The 26,214-nt window shown below is 32.6% G+C and overlaps 1 protein-coding gene across 10 annotated transcripts in view; it reads left to right on the top strand.

The window, feature by feature from the left end:
- Window positions 1–24,365, top strand: part of LOC105038144 (uncharacterized) — a 47,178-nt gene extending 22,813 nt beyond the window's left edge. The window contains exons 2-5 of one of the 10 annotated variants that reach the window (XM_073256106.1): window positions 22,174–22,242; window positions 22,325–22,422; window positions 23,373–23,515; window positions 24,060–24,365. In XM_073256106.1, coding sequence (XP_073112207.1) covers window positions 22,174–22,242; window positions 22,325–22,422; window positions 23,373–23,495 — 290 coding nt within the window. In that variant the 3' untranslated portion in view covers window positions 23,496–23,515; window positions 24,060–24,365. The other 9 variants (XM_073256108.1, XM_073256101.1, XR_012140847.1 and 6 more) reach the window with 9 other exon arrangements.
- Window positions 24,366–26,214: the final 1,849 nt, after the last annotated feature.

Here is a 26,214-nt window from a genome sequence, read left to right as displayed (position 1 = left end):
GCATACCGGAACTCAAATCCTAGAATCACCTTATAGACACCAATCAACAAAACAAGCATGTAATGAGATAGAAGTTATACTTCTTGAAGTTTGTAGTTGGATAACAAAAGAATCTCCATAAGGCTCCAAAGTAGAAGCCCTCCAATGGTGATCCACATAGGACTGATCAGGATCCTTCCCAACCGAAGTAGTGCTGCAGCCTTTCTTCACAAAAATACTGCCAGCTTCCTTCTTAAGGAATGATTAGTACCACCACTTGTAGCCTTCGAAATCTCTACTAGAGCCACACCAATAACCTCTTCTCAAGAGATCTCCCAACTCAAAATAGGTTTAGAACTCCAATAATTGAAAAATCCAAACCCTAAGACAAGCAACCTCTTGTTTCCTTTTCTCTCTTGCCTTTCTTGCTATTTTTTTCTCTCTATTTTTCATTATCTTTTTTTCTAAATTTTTTTGTCTTTTTCTCACTTATCCCATGCCTAACCACCAGAGAATTGGGCCTTATCCCATAAGGGACATCCCATTTAAATAGAAAATGAGGAGACGCCACCAAGGGATGCCAACACTTGGCATCTCTTAGTATTCACCATTGATTAAATATATTTAAGGGAGTTTGTTAGTATTTAACATGCAAAAGGACTCCTCTTCTATGCAGGACACCCCAAGTAACATCATATGTCACATCCCTTAGAAAATTGGCATGGAATAATCTGTGAAGATCAAGATGAGGCAAGATTTGTTAAGAGTCTTAATGAAGAAGGACTCTCCTTCTTCCAACGCAAATAAATATGCATCCCTTATTTATTTTAGCATGGAATCAAATAAGGGGGCATGGAGGACTCCTTTCTCAACTGGAATACTTTTAAGATAAGATAAGAAATTAACCTAATCTAATTAGGTTCAAGGCTATAGATTAGGTCTAGCTCAAACACTTTGAACTTAACCTAATTGAAAACTTGAGTTAACACAATGTGCTAGCATATCAAATTAAATCCTAAGATTTATATTAAATCTTAATTAAATCAGATCAAGATCAAATCCTAAAGTATGTGATCCATTTGGTTTCAAATCTAGCCAGCAGTAGACTCAAGCTCTTAATCTAATCCTAATCGATTAGATTAAGTCAGTCCAATTACACTAATTAATCAAAACTCTTTCTAATTAATCCTCAAATTAAACTTCTTTAATTTTTATGAGTCCACAAGTCAAGATTGATGTCTAGCAATATGTCATGACTATCTGAAAGAGATAACATTCGATGAAAATATCAAAATTATCCTTAAATGGTAAGTTACCGTATAATTCAATCTTTTAGTCATACAACACCTCAGATGAGCTATGGGCATAAAAAATATCAAACTCAAATACTTATCTATATGTATCTTAATCAGAAGGTAATGATTTAGTTGATGATATATTATAATTTTTTTTAATTATCATCCTACTTTGGTCAAAGACTTTCAGAATCATCAACCTATGAGATCACATAGGATATTCGCTCCCCTTATTAGGAGTGACTGATCTCTTATTAACTACTCACAATCTTCATGCATATTGTATCGTATCCAGAACACCCTATACAAGGATCAGAGAATCAAGCTAGAAAATGGTCCAAAATATGAATTTATATACATAAAGTACCATAGTAATCTCAGTCTAAGGATCACTTGCACAACTCTCACTAGAGAAACAACCTACTGATATGTAAATAAGACTCCATCAGATATTCTCTTATAGATTAATTCAGTGAACCCATTCTCTAATGAGTACCCACATCTTTGTATTAGTGTCACAACACAAGTAGTTGTGAGATCAACCACCCTCTCTATCAAGCATACATAGGATGTGTCAGTCTTACCGGTATCATTGATCGCTGACTCAATGAACCAACAACTGAAAATATTTTAGATTAGGACTATCAAGAATTTAGGTCTCACTGATATGATCTCATCATGGCCTTAAAACCATTATCCTAATCTATGTGATTCATTATAATCTTAAATAAGTATAAGATGTAGCATATAATGAATCAAAATACCTAACTTTATTAATAAATAATATCAAATATATGAGTTTGAAAGATAGCATATAGAAAAATATTCTATCACATCACATATGCGATGGGCTTGTAAGATGTTATTCTTTCAATCTTCCATTTGTACTAAAGTCAATCATCTCTATACTTGAAGCCCATGCAATCTAGATGGTGGTCAAACTGTTGTAATGATAAGGCTTTAGTGAATAGATCCATTATATTATTCTTGGCATCAACTCGCTCTATGATCATATCGTATCTTTCGACTATCTCCTGAATGAAGTGAAATTTCCTTAGAATATATTTGGATTTATAATGAGACCTCGATTCCTTAGCTTGAGCTACTACCTTAGTATTGTCACAATATAGAGGCACTGGTTGTTCAATTTTAGAAACCATACCCAATTCTGAGATGAACTTTTTTGTTCAAATGGCTTCCTTAGTAGCCTCACTAGCAGCTATGTACTCGGCCTTGGTGACTGAGTCAGCAACAGTCTGCTATTTGGGTCTGCTGTTTGAAACTTTTCAACTCACTACACCACTATATAGGATGAATACATATCTAGATATGAATTTACTATCATCCGAATCAGATTGAAAACTAAAATCTGTAAAGCTTTTCAATTTCAAATCAGATCCACCATATATGAGAAAAGCATCTCTAATCCTTTTTAAGTATTTGAAAATATTTTTCATAGTTTTTCAATGATCCTCTCTTGGATCTTTCTGAAATTTACTTATAATGCCTAAGACATAAGCCACATCAGGCCTAGTACATAGCATGGCATACACTATCTATCCTATAGTCAAAGCATAAGGAATAGAACTCATTCTATTTTGCTCTTTAGGTGTCTTAGAGGACATCTTCTTAGAGAGTTGTATGCCATGACTCATAGATAAGTAACCTCATTTACTTCTCTCCATGTTGAATCTCTTCAACATAAGATCTATATACCTAGACTAGGACAAGCCAAGCATCCTTTTCGATCTATCTCTATAGATCTTTATACCAAGTATATAGGATGCTTTACCTAAGTATTTTATGAAAAACTTTTGTGATAGTCATATTTTGATCAATTACAACACAGGAATGTCATTCTTAATGAGTAGTATGTCATCCACATACAAGATCAAAAAGATAATGGTACTCTCATGAGTCTTCTTATACACACATGGTTCATCCATATTTTTGATAAAGCCAAACAATTTAACTATCTCATCAAAGTGGATGTTCTAACTCCTTGATACTTGCTTTAATCCATAAATAGATTTTTTTAGCTTGCATACTTAATTTGCCCCCCACTGGAGATAAATCCTTTTGGTTGAGTCATATAGACTTCTTTCTCAAGATTTTCATTGAGAAAGACAGTGTTGACATCCATCTATCAGATCTCATAGTCATGATATGTAGCTATAACAAGCATGATCTAAATAGACTTGAGCATGGCTACGGATGAAAAGATTTCTTCATAGTCAACATCTTGTCTTTGTTTGAAATCTTTTGCCACCAGTTTGGCTTTATAGGTCTTTATCTGGCCATCTACTCCAATCTTCTTTTTGAAGATCCATTTACAGTCTATTGGGGTCACACCCTCAGGTGCATCAACTAAAGTCCAAACTTGGTTGGCATACATATGGAGTTCATTTTGGATTTCATGACTTCAAGCCATCTATCAGAGTCACTACTCATGACTGCTTCTAAATAGGTCGTGGGATCATCATTCTCAATGATGTATGATGAGTTGTCGTTCTCAATAACAAATTCATACATGAACGGTACATTACACCCTCTACTTGACCTTCGAAGAGGAGGTGTGTGTTGTGACTGTACCTCAACAATGGACACATCAGATTGAGGATCAACTTGTGGACTCTCCATATTTTGCTTCTAGATAGATTATAGGTCTTAAACTTTCTCAAGTTCAACTGTCTTCCCATTGTCCCCTTCTTGGATGAACTCTTTCTCCAAGAATATGGCATGCCTACTAACAAACACCTTTTATTGAGTAGGATGGTAGAAGTAGTATCTAATGCTCTCCTTATGATAACTTACAAATCTATATTTTTTTGATCTAGAACTAAGCTTATATCCATAAACACTTTTCACATAAGCAGGGCAACCTCAAATCTTAAGATACTTAAGATTGGATCTCTTCTCTTTTTATATCTTATATGGAGTGCTAGAAACAGACTTAGTTGGTACTTTATTCAAAATATAAGCTGCGGTCTCTAGAGCAAATCTTCAGAAGGAGATCGAAAGATCTGTGAAGCACATCATGGACCACACTATATCTAATAAGGTACGATTCTTCCTTTTCGCAATACCATTTGATTATGGAGTATAAGGGGTATCCACTGAGAGAAAATTTTATTTTTTTTTTAAATGATCGAGAAACTCACTAGTTAAGTATTCTTCTCTTTGATTAGATTGAAGAGCTTCGATACTCTTACCAGTTTATTTCTCAACCATTCTTTGGTACCTTTAAACTTATCAAAGGCTTTAGATTTGTATTTCATCAAATACACATATTCAAACCTAGATAAATCATCAGTAAATGTGATGAAGTAGGAGTATCCACCTCTGATCTAAGTTGATATTGCATCACAAACATCAATATGTATTAGGCCCAAAATATCACTTATCTTATCTCTATATCCAGTAAATGGAGTCTTGGTCATCTTATCCATAAGACAAGCTAATTCACAAGTTCTATATAATTCAAAATTATAAGGATCAAAGAACTTTTTTTTGTATAACTTATTAATCCTTGACTCATTAATATAACCAAGTAGACAGTGCCAGAGGTATGTGACATTCACATCTTCTCTCTTTTTTTTTATTTTATCAACATGAAGTACATTATCATTAAGTGACAAGAATTAAAGACTGTTATCTATATAAATATTGCCATAAAATTTATTAAAAAAATAAATAGAGCAACCATTGCTCTTTTCTTTTAATTTAAAATCTTGTTCAAGTAATAGAGATACAGAAATAATATTTTCAATAATTTTAGGTATATAGTAACAGATCTTCAATTCTAAAACTTTATCTGAAGGTAACTTCAATAGCTTGATTTCTATGGCTTTGGTCTGGATAGACTCTCCACTAGCACTGAGCAGTATGAAGTCACTTTCATTTAGACTCCTTATGTCCTACAGACCCTGCAATGAATTACAAAGGTATGAACCACAGACGGTATCTAATACCCAAGAATCTGAAGTTGAAGTACTTAATGATAAGTTTGTTTGTATCATATATAAACCTTTAGCAACTTATACTTCAAACTTGTAAGGTAGTCCTTGCAGTTCCTCTTTCAATGCCCTTTTTTGCCGCACTGATAACCAGTACCCTTGGCGGAGATCTTTTTCATCTTTTTCTTCGAGATGCTAACCTTAGGATTCATCTTTTTCTTAAATTTTTTTTTGTCTTTCTTCTTGGAGATCTTATTTATAAGCAAAATTGGAGCTTTTTCTCCTTTGAAATGGCTCTCTACTGTCTTTAACATATTCAACAGTTCAGGCAGATAAGTGTTTAGTTTGTTCATATGATAGTTTATGACAAACTGTAAGAAAAAATTAAGGAGTGATTGCAGGATCAAATCCTGACTTGGCTCACCATCCATGGCAAAATCCAACTATCCCAGACGAGTGATCAAATTAATCATCTTCAGGACATGAGTCTGCGCAGATGTGCCTTCACTCATCCTGATATGAAATAATTACTTAGATATCTCATATCTAGCAGTTCGGTTTTATTCTCCATATAACTCCTTCAAATTAAAAAGTATGGAAGGAACATCCATACCTTCATATTGTCTTTGAAGCTCATTGATCATAAAGACAAGCATGACGTATTTGACAATCACACTATCATCTTGCCACATCTTGTATGTGGCCCTTTCCTCCTTAGTTACATCTTCATCGATCGTATCGAGTGCAGAAGTATCCAGAATATAAGTGACTTTCTTCTGAGTGAGAATAATTTTTAAATTTCTCAATCAGTCCACATAATTTGATCCGATCAATTTGTTGGCATCTAGTATGCTACGTAGTGAAAGTGAGGATGCCATTATGTAGATAAAATTTATAACTACAGGAACAATACACAAGTAGATAACTCATGATGACATGCACAACTAGATTAGGATTTTTGTTTAATTATATTTTTTACTATTTTAACGAATTTCATAGCTTTTCAGTATGAAAACGAGAAATATCATCATATTTCTAAGTGAGATTAAGAGCTCTATTTCTTACAAACACCTTGTGGATAGCACAACAAGCATTCATGATTTCAAGGATAAATATCTCTTTACTAATTATATCTCATACAACTCTCAATATTTCTCTTATCTCTAGATTACCCATAGTCTTATGGATAGCACAACAAACTACAGTGTTCTAGTTAAGTTGATCCTTCATTCCTATATGGTCATACTCAAACAATGCTGTCCTTATGGATAGTACAACAAAGTAACACTATTCAAATATGTCATAAGCATCAATATACACTTAGTCAATATCATATCAATTTTCACAGTAAATCTTGTAGATGGTACAACAAGCTCATCACAGATCTTGACATACTCTATTGACTAAGCATGAAGGAATATCTTTGTAGTGTCTACAATACTAATCAATCTAAATTCGAAACTCAATAGATCAAATTGGTCAGGTAAGTAGGTGGGAGGCTCTTTGAAGCTTTTTTTAGACACCAACAGGATTGGCCAGATCAGTATTCGGATCTAACTAAATAACCATCTTTGACATTTGTCTAGACACCAACAGATCAATGAATCCGACATTCGGTTAGCAAGTAAATCTCGATGCTGCAACTTAATATAATTTTTTAATTGAGGGTCTTAGACTAGTCCCATGCACATCCTAACACTTACGTCACATGTAATATGCATATAATAAGAATGAAAATAATTTTCATACATCGTATCATGCTATAAAATATGCTATTCAAGTTGTAATATTATTCAAATAATTATATCAAAAATATGATTGCTAGAATCATACAGGGTGTACTTATAATTTTGATTCAATACTTGAGCCAATATCATTTGACTATGATTTGGACTCAACTCTTTGGTCCAATTCACATATCAAAATTAACTTGGATCAACAAATTGAATCAACATCCAAATTCTAATCAAATTAGGTTTGATTAAGTCAGCAAATAGGCTAGAAACAATACACCCTAACAAAGTCGATTCAAACATCAATCTACCATGAATCATAAAATTTCATATTATGATGAATTCAAAATTTAACAACTAAAATTTAAAATCATACTTCAATCATGGTCAAAAAATAATTTTTAATTTTAAGATCGATGTCAGAAATCGATAGAATATTTTGGCATCACATGAATCAGATCAAATTTATACGACAACAATAGTAATAGTTTGATTGAATCTAATAAGGGTGCCTCTGATACCACTATTAGGTTCTAGTTACATAATAGAATATGAATTTTAAAAATTTTTAACATACATAAAATTAGTTTTAATAATTCAAACCAGTATACCGAAACTCAAATCCTAGAATCATCGTGTAGACACCAATCAAACCAAAACAAGTATGCAATGAGATAGAAGTTATACTTTTTGAAGTCGGTAGTCAGGTAACAAAAGAATCCCCTTAAGGCACCAAATTAAAAGCTCTCTAACAATGATCCATATGGGACTGATCAGGATCCTTTCCAATTGAAGTAGTGCTGTAGCTTTTCTTCACAAGAACACTACTGGCTTTCTTCTCAAAGAACGGTTAACACCACCACCTGTAGCCTTCAAAATCTCCACTAGAGCCACACCAATAACCTCTTCTCAAGAGATCTCTCAACTCAAAATAGGTTTAGAACTCCAATAATTGGAAAACCCAACCCTAGGACAAGGAACCCCTTGCTTTCCTTTTCTCTCTTGCCTTCCTCGCTATTTTTTTCTCTCTATTTTTCTTTATCTTTTTCTCTAAATTTTTTTTATCTTTTCTTCACTTATCCCATGCCTAAGCACCAAAGAATTGGGCCCTTGTCCCATAAGGGGCATCCTATTTAAATAGGGAATGAGGAGACACCACCAAGGGATGCCAACACTTGGCGTCTCTCAGTATTCATCGTTGATTAAATCCATTTAAGGGAGTTTGTTAGTGTTTAATATGCAGAAGGACTCCTCTTCTATGCACAACACCCCAAGAAACATCATATGTCATGTCCCTTAGAAAATTGGTGTGGAATAATGTGTGGAGACCAAGATAAGGCAAGGTTTGTTAAGAGTCTTAATGAAGAAGGACTCTCCTTCTTCCAATGCAAATAAATATGCATCCCTTATTTATTTTGGCATGGAATCAGATAAGGGGGCATGGGGGACTCCTTTCTCACCTGAAATACTTTTAAGATAAGTTAAGAAATTAACCTAATCTAATTAGGTTCAAGGCTATAGGTTAGGTCTAGCTTAAACACTTTGAACTTCATCTAATTGGGAGCTTGGATTAACACAATGTGCTAGCATATCAAATTAACTCTTTGAATTTACATTAAACCTTAATTAGATTAGTCCAAGATTAAATCTCAAAATATGTGACCTATTGGGTTTCAAATCTAGCCAGCAGTAGACTCGGGCTCTTGACCTAACCTTAATCCGATTAGATTAGATCAGCCCAATTGCGCTAATTAATCAAAATTTTTCTAATTAATTTTTAAATTATTTTTTTTAATTTTTATAAGTCCACAAGTCAAGATTGATATCTAGCAATATATCATGACTATCTAAAAGAGATGAAATTTGATAGAAATATCAAAATTATCTTTTAGTGATAAGTTATCGTATAATTCAATCCTTCAGTCATACAACACCTCAGATGAGCTATGAGCATGAAAATATATCAAACTCAAATGCTTATCTATATGTATCTCGATCAGAAGATGATGATTCAGTTGGTGATACATTAGAAACTCCTTTCTAATTATCATCCTACTTTGATCAAAGACTTTCAGAATCATCGATCTATGAAATCACATAGGATGTTCGCTCTCCTTATTAGAAGTGACTGATCTTTGATTGACCACTCACAACCTCTATGCATACTGCACCATATCCAGAATATCTTATAAAAGATCAGAGAATCAAGCTAGAAAATGAACCAAAATATAGATTCATGTCACAAGATATCATAGTGATCTCAGATCTAAGGATCACTTATACAACTCTCACTAGAGAAACAACCTGCTGACATGCAAATAAGACTTCATCAGATATTCTCTTGTATATCAATTCAATAAACTCATTCTCTAATGAGTACCTACATCTTTGTATTAGTGTCACTGTACAAATGATTATGAGATCAACTATCCTCTCTATCGAACATACATACGATGTGCCAATCTTACTGATATCATTGATCTCTGACTCAATAAACTAACGATTGAAAATATTTTAGATTAGAACTATTAAGGATCTAGGTTTCACTGGCATGATCTCATCATGGCTCTAAAATTATTGTCCTAATCTATGGGTTCATTATAATCTTAAATAAGCAATAGATGCAGTATATAATGAATCAAAATATTTATATTAATAAATAATATCAAATATATGAGCTTGAAAGATAAAATATAGAAAAATATTCTATTGTATCACATATATGATGGGCTTGTAGGGTATTATTTTTTCAGACTGGCTCGATTTTATTTCCTTCCCTATTTTCCATAGAAAAAAAGAAAGAAAAATGAGAAAAAGAGGAAGAAAGCAAGAAAAAGAGAAAAAAGAGAATTTTCTCTCTCTTCCCTCTCTTCTCTCTCTACATTCTCTCTCAAAATTTTTATCTAAGAGTTTCTCTCTCTTAAATTTTCTCTCTCTTGATGGACTTTTCTCTCTAAAAATCTCAAGGATTAGTAAAGAATCCAGATGTTTAGGTATGCCCTGATTGACCCATTAACTTTATGAGGAGTGTTAGACCTATAGTGCTAGGATTGTTTACCATGATATCCATAATCATCCATGATTTTTATGTTAAATCTTGATTTTGTAGAAGTGCAATTGTTTGCACAAGGTGTTAGTGAAATATCTTGCTTTCAAATTCATAGATCGAGGAGTTCGTTGGTTACTATGTTTGAGTCAGTCATCAGTGGAGGTATGGGTTCTTCAACACGATCACCTACATATTTATGAGAATTAAATTTATATGATTGATATATATTTTTATATCTATCGATATGTGCATTACATATTTTTGATTTGATATTGCTTGAATCATGATTAATTAATGCTTAATGATTGTTAAGTAAGAAAAATATAATTTAACATAATTGATAGGATGGACGGCATCTAAGTTAGCTAGTCATGCAAGAAACATGTGTACATGTTGGGTCAGTCTCAGACTGAGATGCGGCTTGGCCTACTATGGACTGAAATATGATTGTAACTAATCTTATGTCGAAAATCAGATTATGATTTTAATAATATGGATGGGGCATGGGCAGTATTTGGATTGTTTGGCCATACAAGAAATGTGATGTGTGTGTATGTTAGGCAGTCTCGAATTGAGGTGCAGCATTGTGTTTGGCTGATCACAAGCTAGAGCATGGTTGTAATCAGTCCAATACTGAAAAGATAAGTATAAAGTATAAAAAAAGGGAGCATATAAGTAGTCGGCCATATGTGAAATGTAGTGTATCAGTCATGGACTGATATGTTTGGCATGTCATGAGCTAGAGCATGGTTGTAACTAGTTCAATATCGAAATTAAATCAAGGTAATGAACTGTGTTTAATGGAAGGACATCTACGCTAGCCGGCACATATGAAACATGATATTGTAATATCAGCCGTAGGCTGAGATATGGTTGCCGGCCATGGGCAGAAATATGGTGGCCTACACAGGCTGGAACATGAGCAGGTCTAGTCCAGTATCGAAATAATAATATTGTTTGGATTAGAATTGTGTTAATTATTTAATGATAAGTAATTTTATTAAATTATTGATCAGTATTGTTGATTATGATATGTGACATGTTTAATATAATTATACATGATGATATTATTCAACTATCATATTGATGATGTATGAATCCTATTACTTTTCTATCAGTTATTTATATTTGTTAAAAGATAATTTATATTTATGCTGATGTGAGTGTGGAGAATTCCTACTGAGCTGTTAAGCTCACACCCTCTTTTTCCTTCAAACTTGTAGGATGCGTAGGATCAATCAGGTTTGGCATAGAGTTTCGAGCGATGGAGTCCTTAGTTAGTTAATTTTCTGATGCCAAGTAAATGTTTCAATTTTATGAACATTGTTCAATAAAATAGATTTATTGATTTAATAAATATGATTGAAACTTTATAATGCTTTTAATATTCTTGTGAACTTATTTATTATTTAAGCCTCACGTATTCTTTAGGACTTGCCTTGAGGAGTGTGCGGCCATCACGTATTCAATTCGGATATCGAATTTGGATATGATATATTATATACCTACTGCTTGTAGAAATTTGATTTTTGTTTTATGTTTAGCATAGGACAACTGTGTAATTAATTTTTATAAAGACTATTGTACTATTTATTTTAAAAATAAAATAGTTGGAAGTGGTTTCTTAATTAACAATCTTTTTTCATTACGTGTTGATGTTTCTGTAAATATAATCGAGCAGAAAATGAATGCCATAGGAACTAAAAGACCTAGAGATGAGATTAACCTGAAGTATGTGTCACACCTTAAGCTAGATCATATAGGAGAAGAAAGGATTAACAGATTGAAAAAAGATGGACTCTTGGGCTCATTGACTTCTAAGTCTTATCCAGTCTGTGAGTTCTGTCTTCAAGAAAAAATGACCAAACTATCTTTTGTGACACAAGGAGAAAGGGCCATAGAAATACTTGCTCTGATATATATTGATGTGTGTGGCCCATTTGATGTGCCGATCAGAGGTGGTTATCTCTATTTCATTATCTTTACTGATGATTATTCACGGTACAGATATGTGTATCTTATGAGACATAAGTCTAAAGTCTTTGAAAGGTTCAAAGAATTTAGAAATGAAGTAGAAAAGCAAATTGAAATATCTTATAAGGTTCTTCGATCAGATCGAGGAGGTGAATATCTTAGTAAAAAATTTTTAGTTATCTTAAAGAATATGGTATAGTCTCACAATGAACTCTACCTGGAATGCCTCAACTCAACAGGGTTTTAAAACGTAGAATTTGAACCCTATTAAATATGGTTCGGTCTATGATGAGTTTCATTGATCTTCCTATATTTTTTGGGGACATAGTTTACTAACACCAAATTATTTATTGAATATTTTTTTTTTTTAAACTATACCTATCATATCATATGAGATATAGCATGATAAGAAATCGAGTCTGGATCATCTCAAAATTTGAGATTATCCGATCTATATCAAAAGATAATAGATGGACAAATTAGAGGCCAAGTCTTTAAAAGCTCATTTTATAGGATATCCTAAGGAGTTTTTAGGATATTATTTTTATTTTTCAGAGGATCACAATGTGATTGTGAGCCAACATGCTATCTTCCATAAAAAATAGTTTATTCAAGATGGAGGTATAGGAAGACAATTGGGCTCGAAGAGAAAATCTTTGAAGAACAATGAACCTCAGAACCTGCAGAACCAGTTCAAACTGAGCCAATATGCGTATCTCCTCTTTCACCTTGTAGATCTAGTAGGATTTTCTATCCTCCTGATAGATACTTAGGCATCATCACAGAGGATGTAAAAAAAATATTTTTTATGAAATAGGGTACATGGAGATGACCCCAAGATCAACAATGAGGTAATATCAGATATCGACTCCGAAAAATGATTAGAGGCAATGAAGTCAGAGATTGACTCAATACACTCAAATTAAGTCGGGACCTTAGTGAATCTATCAGAAGGTATTGTACCTATTGGGTGTAATAGATCTACAAGAGAAAGATTGGTTCAGATGAAAAAATAGAGACCTTTAAGGTAAGGCTCATGGCAAAAGATTATAGTCAACATGAGGTCATTGACTAACAGGATATCTTTTCGCTAGTGATCATGCTGAAATCAATTCGAACATTACTTGCCATTGCAGCATATCATGATTATGAGATATGATAGATGAATGTGAAAGCTGCTTTTCTGAATGGATATCTGTAGAAAGATATCTATATAGAGAAGCCTTTGGGTTTCACTTTCAGTGATGGAGATTACAAAGCCTATAAGCTACAAAGATCCATTTATGGATTTAAGCAAGTATCTCAAAATTGGAACACTCATTTTAATGATGTAATCAAATCGTTTGATTTTATCAAGAATGAGGAAGTACCGTGTGCGTTCAAAAAGATCAATGAAAATGCTATCATTTTTCTTATACTGTATGTAGATGACATCCTTTTGATTGGAAATAATATTCTTATGTTGACTTCAGTCAAAGTATGGTTGTCTAAGAAATTCTTCATGAAGGATCTTGGGGAAGCATCTTTTACTTTGGAGATTAAGATCTATAGAGATAGATCTAAAAAGATGCTAGCCTTTCACAGAGATATATATAGAGGAGATGCTGAAAAGGTTAGGTATAAAAAACTTAAAAAGGGGATTTGTGACCTTTAGGCATGGAATTCATCTCTCCAAGAAGATGTGACCCAGCACATCGGAAGAGATATAATGCATGAGCAAAATCTCTTATGCTTTGACTATAGGGAGCTTTATGCATATTATGCTATGTACACGATCTAATATAGCCCATACTATGAGTATTACGAGTAGATATCAGTCGAACTCGAGCACTACACATCTGTAAAATATATTCTCAAGTACTTGAAAAAAATTAAGGATATGTTCTTGATCTTTAGAGAAAAAAAGTTGAAGATGCCAGGATATACTGATTCAAACTTTATATCTGATATTGATGATCGAAAGTCGACATCAGATAGTATTTTCATATGCAACAGTGGTGCTATGAGTTAGAAAAGTTTCAAATAGCTTGTCATAGTAGACTCCACCATAGAAGTTGAGTACATCACCGCATCGGAAGCTGTTAAAGAGATATTCTGGTTCAAAAAATTTATTGCAGAACTGGATGTGATGCTATCAGATGTCATTCTCCTCTACTGCGATAACAACAGTGCCATAGCGCTTGCTAAGGAATCGAGATCTCATCAGAAATTCAAGCACATAGAGTGATGATTCTACCTCATCCATGATTATCTCGAGAAGAAGTACATTAAGGTACAAAGAGTAGACACTATTGACAATATGGTTAACCTACTGACGAAGCAATTGCAAAAGACTGAAGTCTATCTTAAGAAGATCTGACTTAGATTCGTGATCAATTGACTTTAGTACAAGTGAAAGATTGTTAGATGTATGTCCTAAAAATTAATTAGACCGACACATGTAATCTTTCTAAGGGCATAATTTATAATTTTAACTTATCAATGAAATAAAATTTGGATTATTTTTTCATTCATATTATGTGATGTATCTATGAATCATCCAATGAATTAATAAGATGATGACACATATTCTCAAGAGTTGAGAATTTGATATATGTGTTATTGATGATTAATTCATAAATTACTTTCGATCGTAGAATCATCATGGGAATGATGATTGATTTGGATAGATTGATGCACAAATCACTTTTCTTAAGGGTAGATGAGTCTTGAGTCTACAGTATCGGGATACTGAAGTGAAAATATAGATGGTTGTTAGAGAGTAAGAGTACTGAACGTGATCAATATGAGTAATTACTTGGATATCTATCTTTTCATTAGTGATATACTTGATGCTGCAGTAGTGTGAATAGTTCTCCGACTTGTGGTACCTCGACTATTCATAATGAGATTGCTATAGTTTGACAATACTACAACTCGATCTTCTAGCCATACAGAGCCTTAAGGTGTATGTTGGTTATAGTAAGTTCATTGTAGGAATATGATGTACACCTAGATGGGATCTATCGATCTTAATAGAAAAGGAGAAGTCTTATATAGATCATGAAATTGAGTTCGAAAGTCTATGGCCATTTTAAGTGTAAGTGATAGAAAAAAGTTTTCATAAGATTTTATTAAGAACTCAGGTTGATTGAATCTTACATATGACAAGATCAGGTTAACGAGTTATCCATAACTTCTGTCTTGTTAGGACTCACAATAAAAAAATTAAATCACACGATAACTGTATCTAAAGATTCATTCATTCAATTCTACTGGATTGCCACTATATACTGTTAGGTGTCACTGGTGGATTATAAGATCAATAAGAATTATTTCAATGATTAATAATTCTCAATTCATTGAATTAGAAGTGTTCCAATCTATTAAAAGGATTTTCAATGATATTATTGATGGAGATCATAATATATCTCACTATCAAACAGAATTGAATCTCTAGGATCACACACAAAGAGAATTGGTCTAAGATTATGCAATTAAGCTTATGTAGTTTCAATTGGATTAAAATTTATTAATTGAGTTCAAGAATACTATGCTAGCACATGATTAAACTCAAATCCTCTTGAGACTTGAAATCCTTATGAGATGGAGATTGGACTAAGTCAAAAGCATGCAAGATGGGGTGCCAAAAGTTGGGATTTCCATTAGGATTAAATGTGGAGAAGATTGGGCTCATGTCCATTTAGATTATATTGATAAGGATGCCAAGTTTGGTAGGAAATCAAGAATCTTTTTGGTTTAAGATTTTGAATGAGTCATAGTCTGAAATCCTTTAGGACTCTTTTTGGTTCTATTTAAACCCCTTAGGTTGAGATCTCTAAACCCTAACCTAGAGAACCAAAAGGTGCAGCCCCCTCTCTTGCCTCACGCCCCTCTCCTTTCTTTCTCTCCCTCATGCCCCATGCCCAAGGAGTTGGGCATCCTCCATCTCCATGCCTAAGGTGTTGGGCATTCCACCTCCAAGTCTAGAGAAAAGGTGTTCTCTCTTCTTCTTCCTTCTTTCCTTTGAGGTGCGTGCTGGCTTCTTGGAGAAGAAACAAGAGAGGAGCAACTTAGATTATTTTCGTGGATATCTTAAAGGTCGGATACTTGTGCGGCTCTTCGAAAAATCTGAAAAGATATCCACAATCATCAAATCGTGGTGAATAACTATCTGCACTAAAGTGAAGATAAGATCTTCATATTTATATCTTTGATAGATTTATTTTCTGCTTTGGATTTTAAGGATATGATAGATATGGTCTCATGAGATGAGATCTCATAGATGCATGCTAGATTAGTTTTCCTTCCCTTACATAAAATTTTTTTATTGTTCTAGCATGCATGCCCTAAATTTTTCTTTAGCCTTAAGGAGTATGTGTCCATCATGTATCCGATCTACGTGCTAAATTCGAGACATGATAAAATAATATCAAAGCCTAAGATTATGATTTCTAAGAACTATGATTTAAGGAGTATTTGAGCATAAAGTTATGATTACTAAGGATATGATAGAATGGTATCAGAGCTTAGGTGTATATTAGAGCTTAGATTATGATCACTAAGAAATGTAGCATAAGTGGAATCAAACTTAAGATTATGACCACTAGGGACATGATAAAAGTAGCAGAAGGGATTTGAAATTTGGATTTTAGATCAATAGGTCTTGTAGTAAACTCTATGCATAAGTAGCATATGATATGAGTAGGGTTTGACCTAAGTATGAGAGATGTTAATCCTGAAATAAAGTAGGATATATTGATATGTTGTGTTAAGCATACTTATTCAATTATTATTTAGATGATTTTGAAATTTTAGACTTGATATGGGTGAAGACCATAATGGCTTATCTATTTTTGATATTAATTATCTGATCATTATAATTTTGAATTTATCAGAAGAAAGTTATTTAAGAAAGAATTGCACATACGAGAGAGAAATACTTTTTTTGAGCATTAAACCTATAAGAGGATCATGTATGAAACTTGTATGTAAATGAAAAGATATTTTATTCTATTGGCAAATAAGATTTTATTGTGAAAGCATGATATACATATTTTGGTCAAATTTTTAATAATTTGTATTACCTTCTTTGGATTGGATTACTTTATCTTCTTTATATTTGTTGGAAATTGTGGGGTATATTGATTATTTCAAATCAAAGTTTAGGTTTTTGACCTAATCTAAGATATCTTACTATTGTAAAATTTTTGAAAGATTTATACGAGTTTTAAACATACAAGAAACAAGATTTCACTTGGATTTATCAATTGATGCTAAGAATCATAATGAAGGAAGCTCTATGAGAAATAGTCAAATTAATTCTACTCATAAGGATGCTGAGTTGAGGTCTTCAAATTTGTTGAAGATTTGAGTTAATCCTTTTACAAATAAAGATTGCTTTGTAATCATCTTATTGATTGTCAAGTAAATCTAGAATTAACTCATTTCAAATTAATTCTAGAAGTATTGGATTCTAGATAAGCGGTAAAGCTAATGCAGTGATTAGATCAAGGTTTAATGATATTCTCTAGGCAAAGTAAGGATAAAGAAACTCAGAGTTTTGCTCTTGTTCCATCTAAAAATTTAGAAGGTTGGATCTTTCTTAGATTCTAATGTAAGATGGTATTTCTTGTCAGAATTTATTCGATAAACCTACAGAATTTGATAAATATAAAATAGAGTACATAACAGAAGTGTGGTGGTTTGCATTATTTTGACACACTATAAGAAAAGTCATATACACCCATGCTTTTTAGTCAGATAAAGTACATACGTGGGTAAAAAGTCAAATTCTGAAAAAAAGATTGTATATACCCATATTTGTCAAACATAAAAATGTTATAATTAATTTTTAACTTACATTTCAATGATTAAATATGAGTAAATCAAATATGCTAATAGATAAGTGTGGGTTACTCAAATCTACTAAAAAATATACTAAGCATTAGTGGAAAGTGACTGACGTCAAGAGAGGAGCGCCAAAAAAAAAAAAGCACCAGCCCCATCTCCTTTGATTAAGTAAAACAATAAAATTACCATCCATCCCACCAACAGAAACCTCGATGCTCTATCTCCTGATTCAGACCATGTGGAGGAAGAAAGCCCTTTCCGCAGCACTACAAGAAGTATTAGTGGCAACAAAATAGTGACGATTCAAAAGTTATCATTATTGTTTAACTTTTAGTGATGATACTGATATTTGTCACTAATATCGAATATATTAGTAGCGATATATAATATCATCACAATAGATCGACTAGTAGTGACGACATATTACTCGTTACTAAAACATCATCACAAATAGTATATATTATTTGTGACCACATTGTATATCATCATAAATATTAATCTATTTGTGACAATATATAATGCGCCACTAAAATGCCATGAATAATGATACATTAGTTATGACGACATCTCATATTGTCATAAAAAAGGATGTTATTAGTGACGACATATAGTAAGTCACTAAAAAGTCATCACTAGTAGTGACGATATGTGATGTGTCACTACAAAGTTGTTATGATTGCTATATTAGTTGTGATAATATAAGATATCATCATAAAATATTAATTTATTTGTGACAATATATAATGCACCACTAAAATGCCATGACTGATATTATATTATTTGTGACGGCATCTCATATTATCAGAAAAAAGATTATTATTAGTGATGACATATAGTGCACCACTAACAAATCATCACTATTAGTGATGATACATAATGCGTCACTAAAAATTGTTATGAGTACTGTATTAATTGTGACAATATAAGATATTGTCACAAAATATATACTATTTATGATGACATATAATGCATCACTAAAAAATTATCATGATTAGTGTATTATTTGTGACAATAAAGATATTGTCACAAAAAAAAGATATTATTTGTGATGAAACATAATATGTCACTAACAAGTTGTCATGATTAGTATGTTATTTATGAAAATATAAGATGCTATCATATAAAAATTATAATATTTGTGATGATATACAATGTGCCATCCAAAAATCGTCATCAAAAGCATATTATTTGTGATGACATGGAGTGCATCACAAATAATGGTATCACTAATAGTATATTATTTGTGACAAAATGAAGCTATAATCTTTAGGAGTAAATCAGAATGGAGTGTTACTATTGGGCTAAACTCACTTCTAGTTTACTAATTATAATTTGCTAATGAGTAGTAGATGGTTTGCTGCACTCTATCGAGCATGAAGCAACTAATTGGCGACTCAATTACCAAATGTGCACTATTCAAATTTCATATAATTTAAATATAGAATAAAGATGTATTTTCTACTATCATAACATAGATTCATGCAAGAAACATGGAAAGGAGGCATTAAACTCTTGCTAAAGGAATCTTGTGATCCGATCCGGAAGAGAAAGAAAAGGTAGAAGAATTGACAAAAGCATGATTTTTACATCCCTTTTTACTTCATTGATCATTTAAAATTGAGTTACATAGATATATTAATAAAGGTAAGATATATCCTTAGTCAAGCTCGAGCCAGATTTATCTTTCTAATTCTAATATGACTCATTTTCCTAAAATAGACATAACTAAAAGAAATAATCTCAAAAAATTAAAATTCTACAAGTGTAGATTTCAACTTATACATTAACTTTGTTTTATGTCACTTCATTTGATTGTCTCAAATTATGAGATATACTTGATCAATATCTTATCTAAAAGAGAAATTTTTTATTTGACCAGCCCATTTTGGTTCCAAATGAAAAAAATTTGGACTTGATCACTAAGGGCAGCATAACAACATAGATCTCAAAAAATTATTTAATTTAAAAAAAATATATCATCGAAATTGAATATCATAGGATCAAGTTATGGTTTTTGAAATTTAGCTCACCGCTTGGCTTCCTATTCATAGTATCCAAAATGTTTTACATTTTCTCTTGGATCATATCATATTCGATAACCCGCATCTCATGTATCTTTACTTATTATATCCTTGAAGTTTATATATAGTTGTCACTTATATTTTATTAAGTTTTTATTCATTTTAGGTTATGTTCGACATAACAAAAGATTAAGAAAAGAAGGTTTAGAGGTTTGGAAATCTGGCAACTCGTTTACCCTATTTAATATCTAGATCAGGTTTGACCGGATACATAGGTTGATCTCTATACCATTTAAATAGTACAAGGCTGTTTTTTAAATTGAGCTTATTCGTAGAAGATTTGAATGAGGCTGGACATAATATTTTAAATAATTTAATTTGGATTTGAGCCTATTTTTAATAAAAAAATTGATTAATATGTCTTTGGAAAATCATGTCTAATATGAAGTTTGATTATACCTCATCTATCTGATTAACGCCATATCATGATTATTCCATTCCTAACATGAAAAATCGAAAAAATAAACAGTGCCCGCCGGTCAGAGAAAAAAGTCGCGCCTTTCCCTTTCTCCAAACTGCGCCCAAACGTGATTTTTTGGATGAAAGCCCTAGCTAACATCTTCCCTATTCAGCCACTTCAAGCCTTCCTTGTTCAGCTGCTCCAAGCTTCCCATGCGATTTAGACTCTCCCGATTCAGATTCTTGAGGATGGAGAAAAATAGTGAAAACCAGTGAAAACAAAGGAAACGAAGAAGGAAAAGCAGAAAAAAAATCTAAGGTAAGACTTTTTTCCATACGGATTCATCATTTTTTTTTTTCTTTTTCCTTCTTGTTCTTTTCTTTATTTCATTCTCCTCTTTTAGAATCATTGGAGAATAGAGTACCTGAGGGAGATGGGAGGGGTATCTTTGGCTCCTGGCATCCCACCCGATTAAGACTCTTGGGAACGGAAAAGAAAAAGGCAAAGGAAAAATAGGGGATTTTGTGGGAGTTGTGGCTTTTTTATTCCTTAGTTTCCTGAGGGAGAAAGCATGTGAGGAATTTTTAGGTTCAAAGTGAGCAACTGAGGGAGATGGGAGGGGAATCTTAGGTTCCTGTTGAGGCTTTTTATTCTTTGGCAAATGGGAATTTGTGGGAGTGGTGGCTTTGTGAGTTGGTCCCTTTAGGTAAAAAATCATGGAAAACAGAAAAGATCCCTGGGCACGGAAAAAACAGAGGTAAAACAGGGAAAAAAAGGAAAAAATAATGGAAAACAGAAAAAAATTGGAAGGTAAAATCAGGAAGTTGGATTGAGTTGGGGATCTGTTTATCTTGGAAGCATTTATAACATATACCCTACATGAGAGAAGCAATAACATTTAGGCTAGTGATTTGATCCAAATTCTTCTACACCTTCACTTTTAAATCATGATTTTCAAGAGAATTATTTTTTTTTTGATTTATCTCCCACAATAAGTTTTAAATCATGATCAAGCCTGTCAGTTCTAATATGACCATAAAAAACCTAAGTTATATTGAAAAGCTTTTTCTTCAATTGTTTAGTAGATCCATGTAGTAATTCCTCTACAATGCCATGATTTATTTTAGCTTTCAGTTTTGACAAATCTTCCATCATGTTGCTTGACTCCAGTTGAATGATATCTCGGTCGTATGTGTCCTATGGAAAAAATATGTCCATATAAACTTAAATGTCTAATTTGGCTATCAAAGAAATATGCCTTAGTTCCTGCATCATATTGTGTACTGTGACTATATAACCATAAATGCACTTAAAAATTATGTGCAGCTAGAATAGGAAAGCTAACAAATAAGCACAAGAGTTTGGAATTTATTTTTTTACTAATTTATTCTTATACTCACTAATTTTTTATTATCTTTTTTAATGATTCTTCAATTACTTAATATTCTTAACAAAAGCATGTTTTAATCATTAATAGTTATTGAAATTCTATTAATGTGCTTTGCATTTGGAGATTTTGGTCCAGTCAACCATATTTTCTGGTTTGTTCATTGGAGATTCAAAAGGAATTATTGAAGCATAAGTCACTTGGACTAGGGTAGGAAGAGAAGGTCCTTTGTGTTCATTGAGCAAAATTTGTATTATTTACTATTTGAATCTTGTATGTTATATTGAGCTTGATTTTTCTTGGTTCCAAAATTATTAGAGTTTGGTTCATTTCCATCCAAATAATATTTTTGTAATATTTTTTACATGAAATGCTTATTGTTTATCAAAGGATCATCCAACTGTTAGAATTATTGTTTATCATCTTTTAAATCTGCAGCAGTTATTGGTACTTACCATTTTTGTTGCATATTTATTCCATCCTGCAGGTTTAAGGACATATTCCAGGAGCTGTATGAAGCTGAATGGAAATCCAAGTTTGAGGCTGCAGGAATCTAGTGAGCTGTCTCTAAATGCTTAGTGTTATTGGTACATTCAAATCCCTGTAGTTTGTATGTTATGGTATACGATATTTAACAGGTATGAACATCGCCACATTGATGACATGGTTGCCTACGCACTTAAGAGTGAAGGTGGCTATGTATGGGCTTGCAAGAATTATGATGGAGACATACAGAGTGATTTCTTGTCTCAAGATTTGAACTTTCTCACCATCCATCACATTAAGCACTTCTGTTTTAAAAAGAATGTGTTCTTAGTGCAAAAGTGAAAAGCAGTTTTTATAAATTATTTGTTGTTGGCTTTTGAAAATCAAAGCTAGGGATTAGTTTGTCTCGATCACCAGATTTTTTTCCCCTATATTTTCAGATTTGGGATCCCTTGGTCTGATGACATCAGTACTGGTATCCATCCTTCTAGCAAATCTGGTTGCTTATCTGTGGAAAATGTCTTTATATTTTTGTATGGATCTTGGTTTTATTTAAATCTATTCATGGTGGGAATAGCATGACTGGTAGTTTTAGAATATGGATTGCAAATTGTGCTTCTTTAATGTATTGAGGTTTCCAGAGGGCTGTAAAGAAGAAAACATGATGCCTTGTTTTGGTTGAAATGAAATCATGCATTCTGAATTCAATGCATAGTTATTAACTTTTGTGGTAGTTTTTATCGCAACTTCTCTATCATTGGTTTATGTTATTCGTTATCTGTTTACTATTTTAAGTCTTTATTTCTGGAACTACTATCTTCTCTATGCAGATACCATCATTGTATAGTCTGTGCTGTTCATATCTAATGTTTATTTAATTGAAGTAGCAATTTCATTTGGGCCCTGATAGAGTTTCGGATTATTGATTTTCCTGGCTTTGTCTTGGGGGTGACTTCTATGTTCGGGGGGCATCTCGTGGAGTTAGTCATTTTTGTGAACCGAATTATCCCCAAAGTGATCCGGATGCCTTGGTCTTTGAAACGTAATGAACCTGATAATATCAAACTTTCCATTAATTGGATAATTTGTACATTTCATGTCTTCTATGTGGTGGTTTTGCAGAAACATGTCATGCTCAGGATTAGTTTTTTGTGAAGTGATGCTAACTTAGAGTATGATGGAAACTTTTCTCTCTTTTAGGTGTGCCCTGATGGAAAAACTATTGAAGCTGAAGCTTCGTATGGCACAGTAACCCATCATTATAGGATTCACCAAAAAGGAGGTGAAACCAATACAAATAGTATTGCTTCAATCTTTGCCTGATCACGAGGGCTTGCACATAGGTATTTTTGGCTTTCTTTTTGATTATTGTGGTGGTTGTAGCTGCAAGCGCAAACTGGAGAGATTTCTTTTTATTTCTTTTACCTAATTTATATTTCAAGAATTTGTTTATTTGTTTTTCATTATATGTATTTCAAGACTTTGTAAGGTTTTCTTGTTTTGTTGGTCTATGCTAGAGAAACTATTTGCATATCAATAATTTTAAGAGTCACCCAATTAAATAATAGTATTCTACTTCTTGAGCACCATGGTTGCTTAGGTTTCAGCCCTACATTTAGATGAAAATTCCAAATCCCATAATATGTTTGATTTTCAACAAAGCAAAGCTAGATCACAATCATAGACTACTTGATTTTATTGAGAAGCTGGAAGCTGCTTGTGTTGGAACTGTGAAGCCTGGAAAGATGACTGAAGATCTTACCCTTCTCATTCATGGGCCAAAGTACCATTTAACTCTCATGTCACTACTATTGTTTCTAAATGGTAGCTTTCTTCTATTTTAAATCATCAAACAATAGATGGTGTTATGCTTTTCATCTCTTACAGAGTGACTCGAGACCAGTGGCTGAACACTGAGGAGTTCATCAATGCAGTGGTAGAGGAGCTGATAGCAAGACTCCTGGCTTCATATATCTTTCTTTTGCAGATTCAAATTGAGGATATGATGGATAGTACTAAGGAAAGATAGAGATTGTCTTGCTGATGGCTTCATAGGTTGATGAACTCTTAGATTTTGTAAAGTTAATTTTTTGCTGTCGTCAATTTGTTTACTTTATTCTCTTTTTGGTGTAGCAAAAGTAAACTTAAAACTTATATATAAAATGCAAGAGATCAGTTAGAACTTGTTTATTCCATGTTTTGAGTTCTAGTATTGATTTTTTTTTTTTAATATTCAGAAATTTGATAGTGTATGGTCTTGTTCTTTGGATTTTGATGAAACTAAAAAGGTTGTTGGGATAATTTTTTGAGACTATCACTATGTATATTCAGTTCTGTTTAATACAATAGTGAAGATTATCTTATTTACAGTTGTTTCATCTCTTTGAAGCTACTATCTTCATATATTATTCAGTGGTACAAGATGTTTAAATAAGTTATCAATGCACCATTTCTATTTTTATTTATTATTATAGGTGTTCATATTTTGAAATTGGACATAACAGTAACGTCCAAAAATTGATTATATACCTATATTTTATTATTGATCTATGAATTTTGATTCGTGTGTATTTAGTTGCTTATGTTTAATAAAAAAATGGTATACACTAGATCTATACCTATGTATATATTCTCATCTACGTTCTATGTTACATGGGTAAAGCAAAGGATATACACATGAAAAGAAAGAATATGGGTATAAGCTACACCCATGTTAGACATATCCACATTTAATCAAACATGTGTACCAACATGAGTGTAGGTGTATCTCTATATTTTTTAAGCCTTTATCTATATATTTTTTTTATGGGTGTATCTCAGTTTTCTTATAGTGTACACTAGTGAAAAACATTAATTTTAAACTTAATAAGTATAATCATTGAAGATTGAATTTGACTTTCAATAAAAGAGACTTTAATTGGTGAATGAAATGAGAAAATTTCTAAGTACTAAGGTAATTTAGACATTGCAATACCATCTTCAGCGATAGGTTCTTTTCTTGTGAGCGATGATAAGGATAAACATGGGCATCCTAAGTTCGGGGTCAATAGATTGATAACTTTTGGTTGGGCTCAGATCTAAAATATTTGGCATAGATTTTCTAGTCCAAACATTATTACTTGATTTGAAATAGAGGCTTAAGATTTTCCTAAGATAGAAGTTTAGTAATTAAATTGTTGGAAGGTTAGAAGAAGAAAAAAGTTTGTAATTATAAAGAGTGTCCGGTGTTAAGGCTTTCTTTGGTTTTTATTAAAGATAGTTTGAGTCGATTATAACTTCTATCTGAAATTAATCAATTAATATAATACACAAAGAATTTTGATATTTTAATGCAAGGTAGAAATGTTACTATTCTTGAAAAGTTGAGAAACCAATATGAAAGGAATGAGTTGAGATGTCACATAATTTCGTTATGTTGAGATTTTATGAAATAAGTATGGTGAATGACTTGAGAGCTCAAAGATAACATGATGGATGTATACTTTTAAAGTTCATACCTCAAGCAAATTAATTTCGAGGATAAAATTATTTTTATGGGGGGAGAAAATATAAAAATCCAATAAGACAAACCAGATTTGGACTTCTCGATCCAGCCTGAATTTAAAAGAGCCCCAAACCTCACCAAATCACAAGCGTGGCACATGAAAGGAGACGAGGAAGAAGACTCAAGTTAGGAGTCTTCTCCTCTCCTGATTCCATCGAAATTAGGAATGCGGGAGTCCAGATTAGCTTAAGAAACCCCTCTATAAGACTCCCCTTTTCCCTCCCTTGGATCTCCACCTTGGTTGTTTGAGGAATCATCGTTGATCATCGAGATTTTTGGATTTTACTTCCTTTGTGTTGTCGTTGGGAAGAGATCGTCGGAAACCTCCTCTAGCTCCATCGAACTATAGTAACCTTCTTCCTTTCTTTTTCTTTTTCTCGGCTTCTTCTTGTCATCGATGCTCGGATTAGAGCTGGCAAGTCATCGGATTCATCTCAAATAAGGCAGCCCCTGTTTTTTCTTGTTTTCTCCAATTGCCATCAGTAACAGCCATCATAG

Source organism: Elaeis guineensis, chromosome 1 (genome assembly GCF_000442705.2).
Source record: "Elaeis guineensis isolate ETL-2024a chromosome 1, EG11, whole genome shotgun sequence".
Taxonomy (NCBI): domain Eukaryota; kingdom Viridiplantae; phylum Streptophyta; class Magnoliopsida; order Arecales; family Arecaceae; genus Elaeis; species Elaeis guineensis.
The sequence above is the reverse complement of the archived record's forward strand: the minus strand, read 5'-3'. Positions and strand labels throughout refer to the sequence as shown.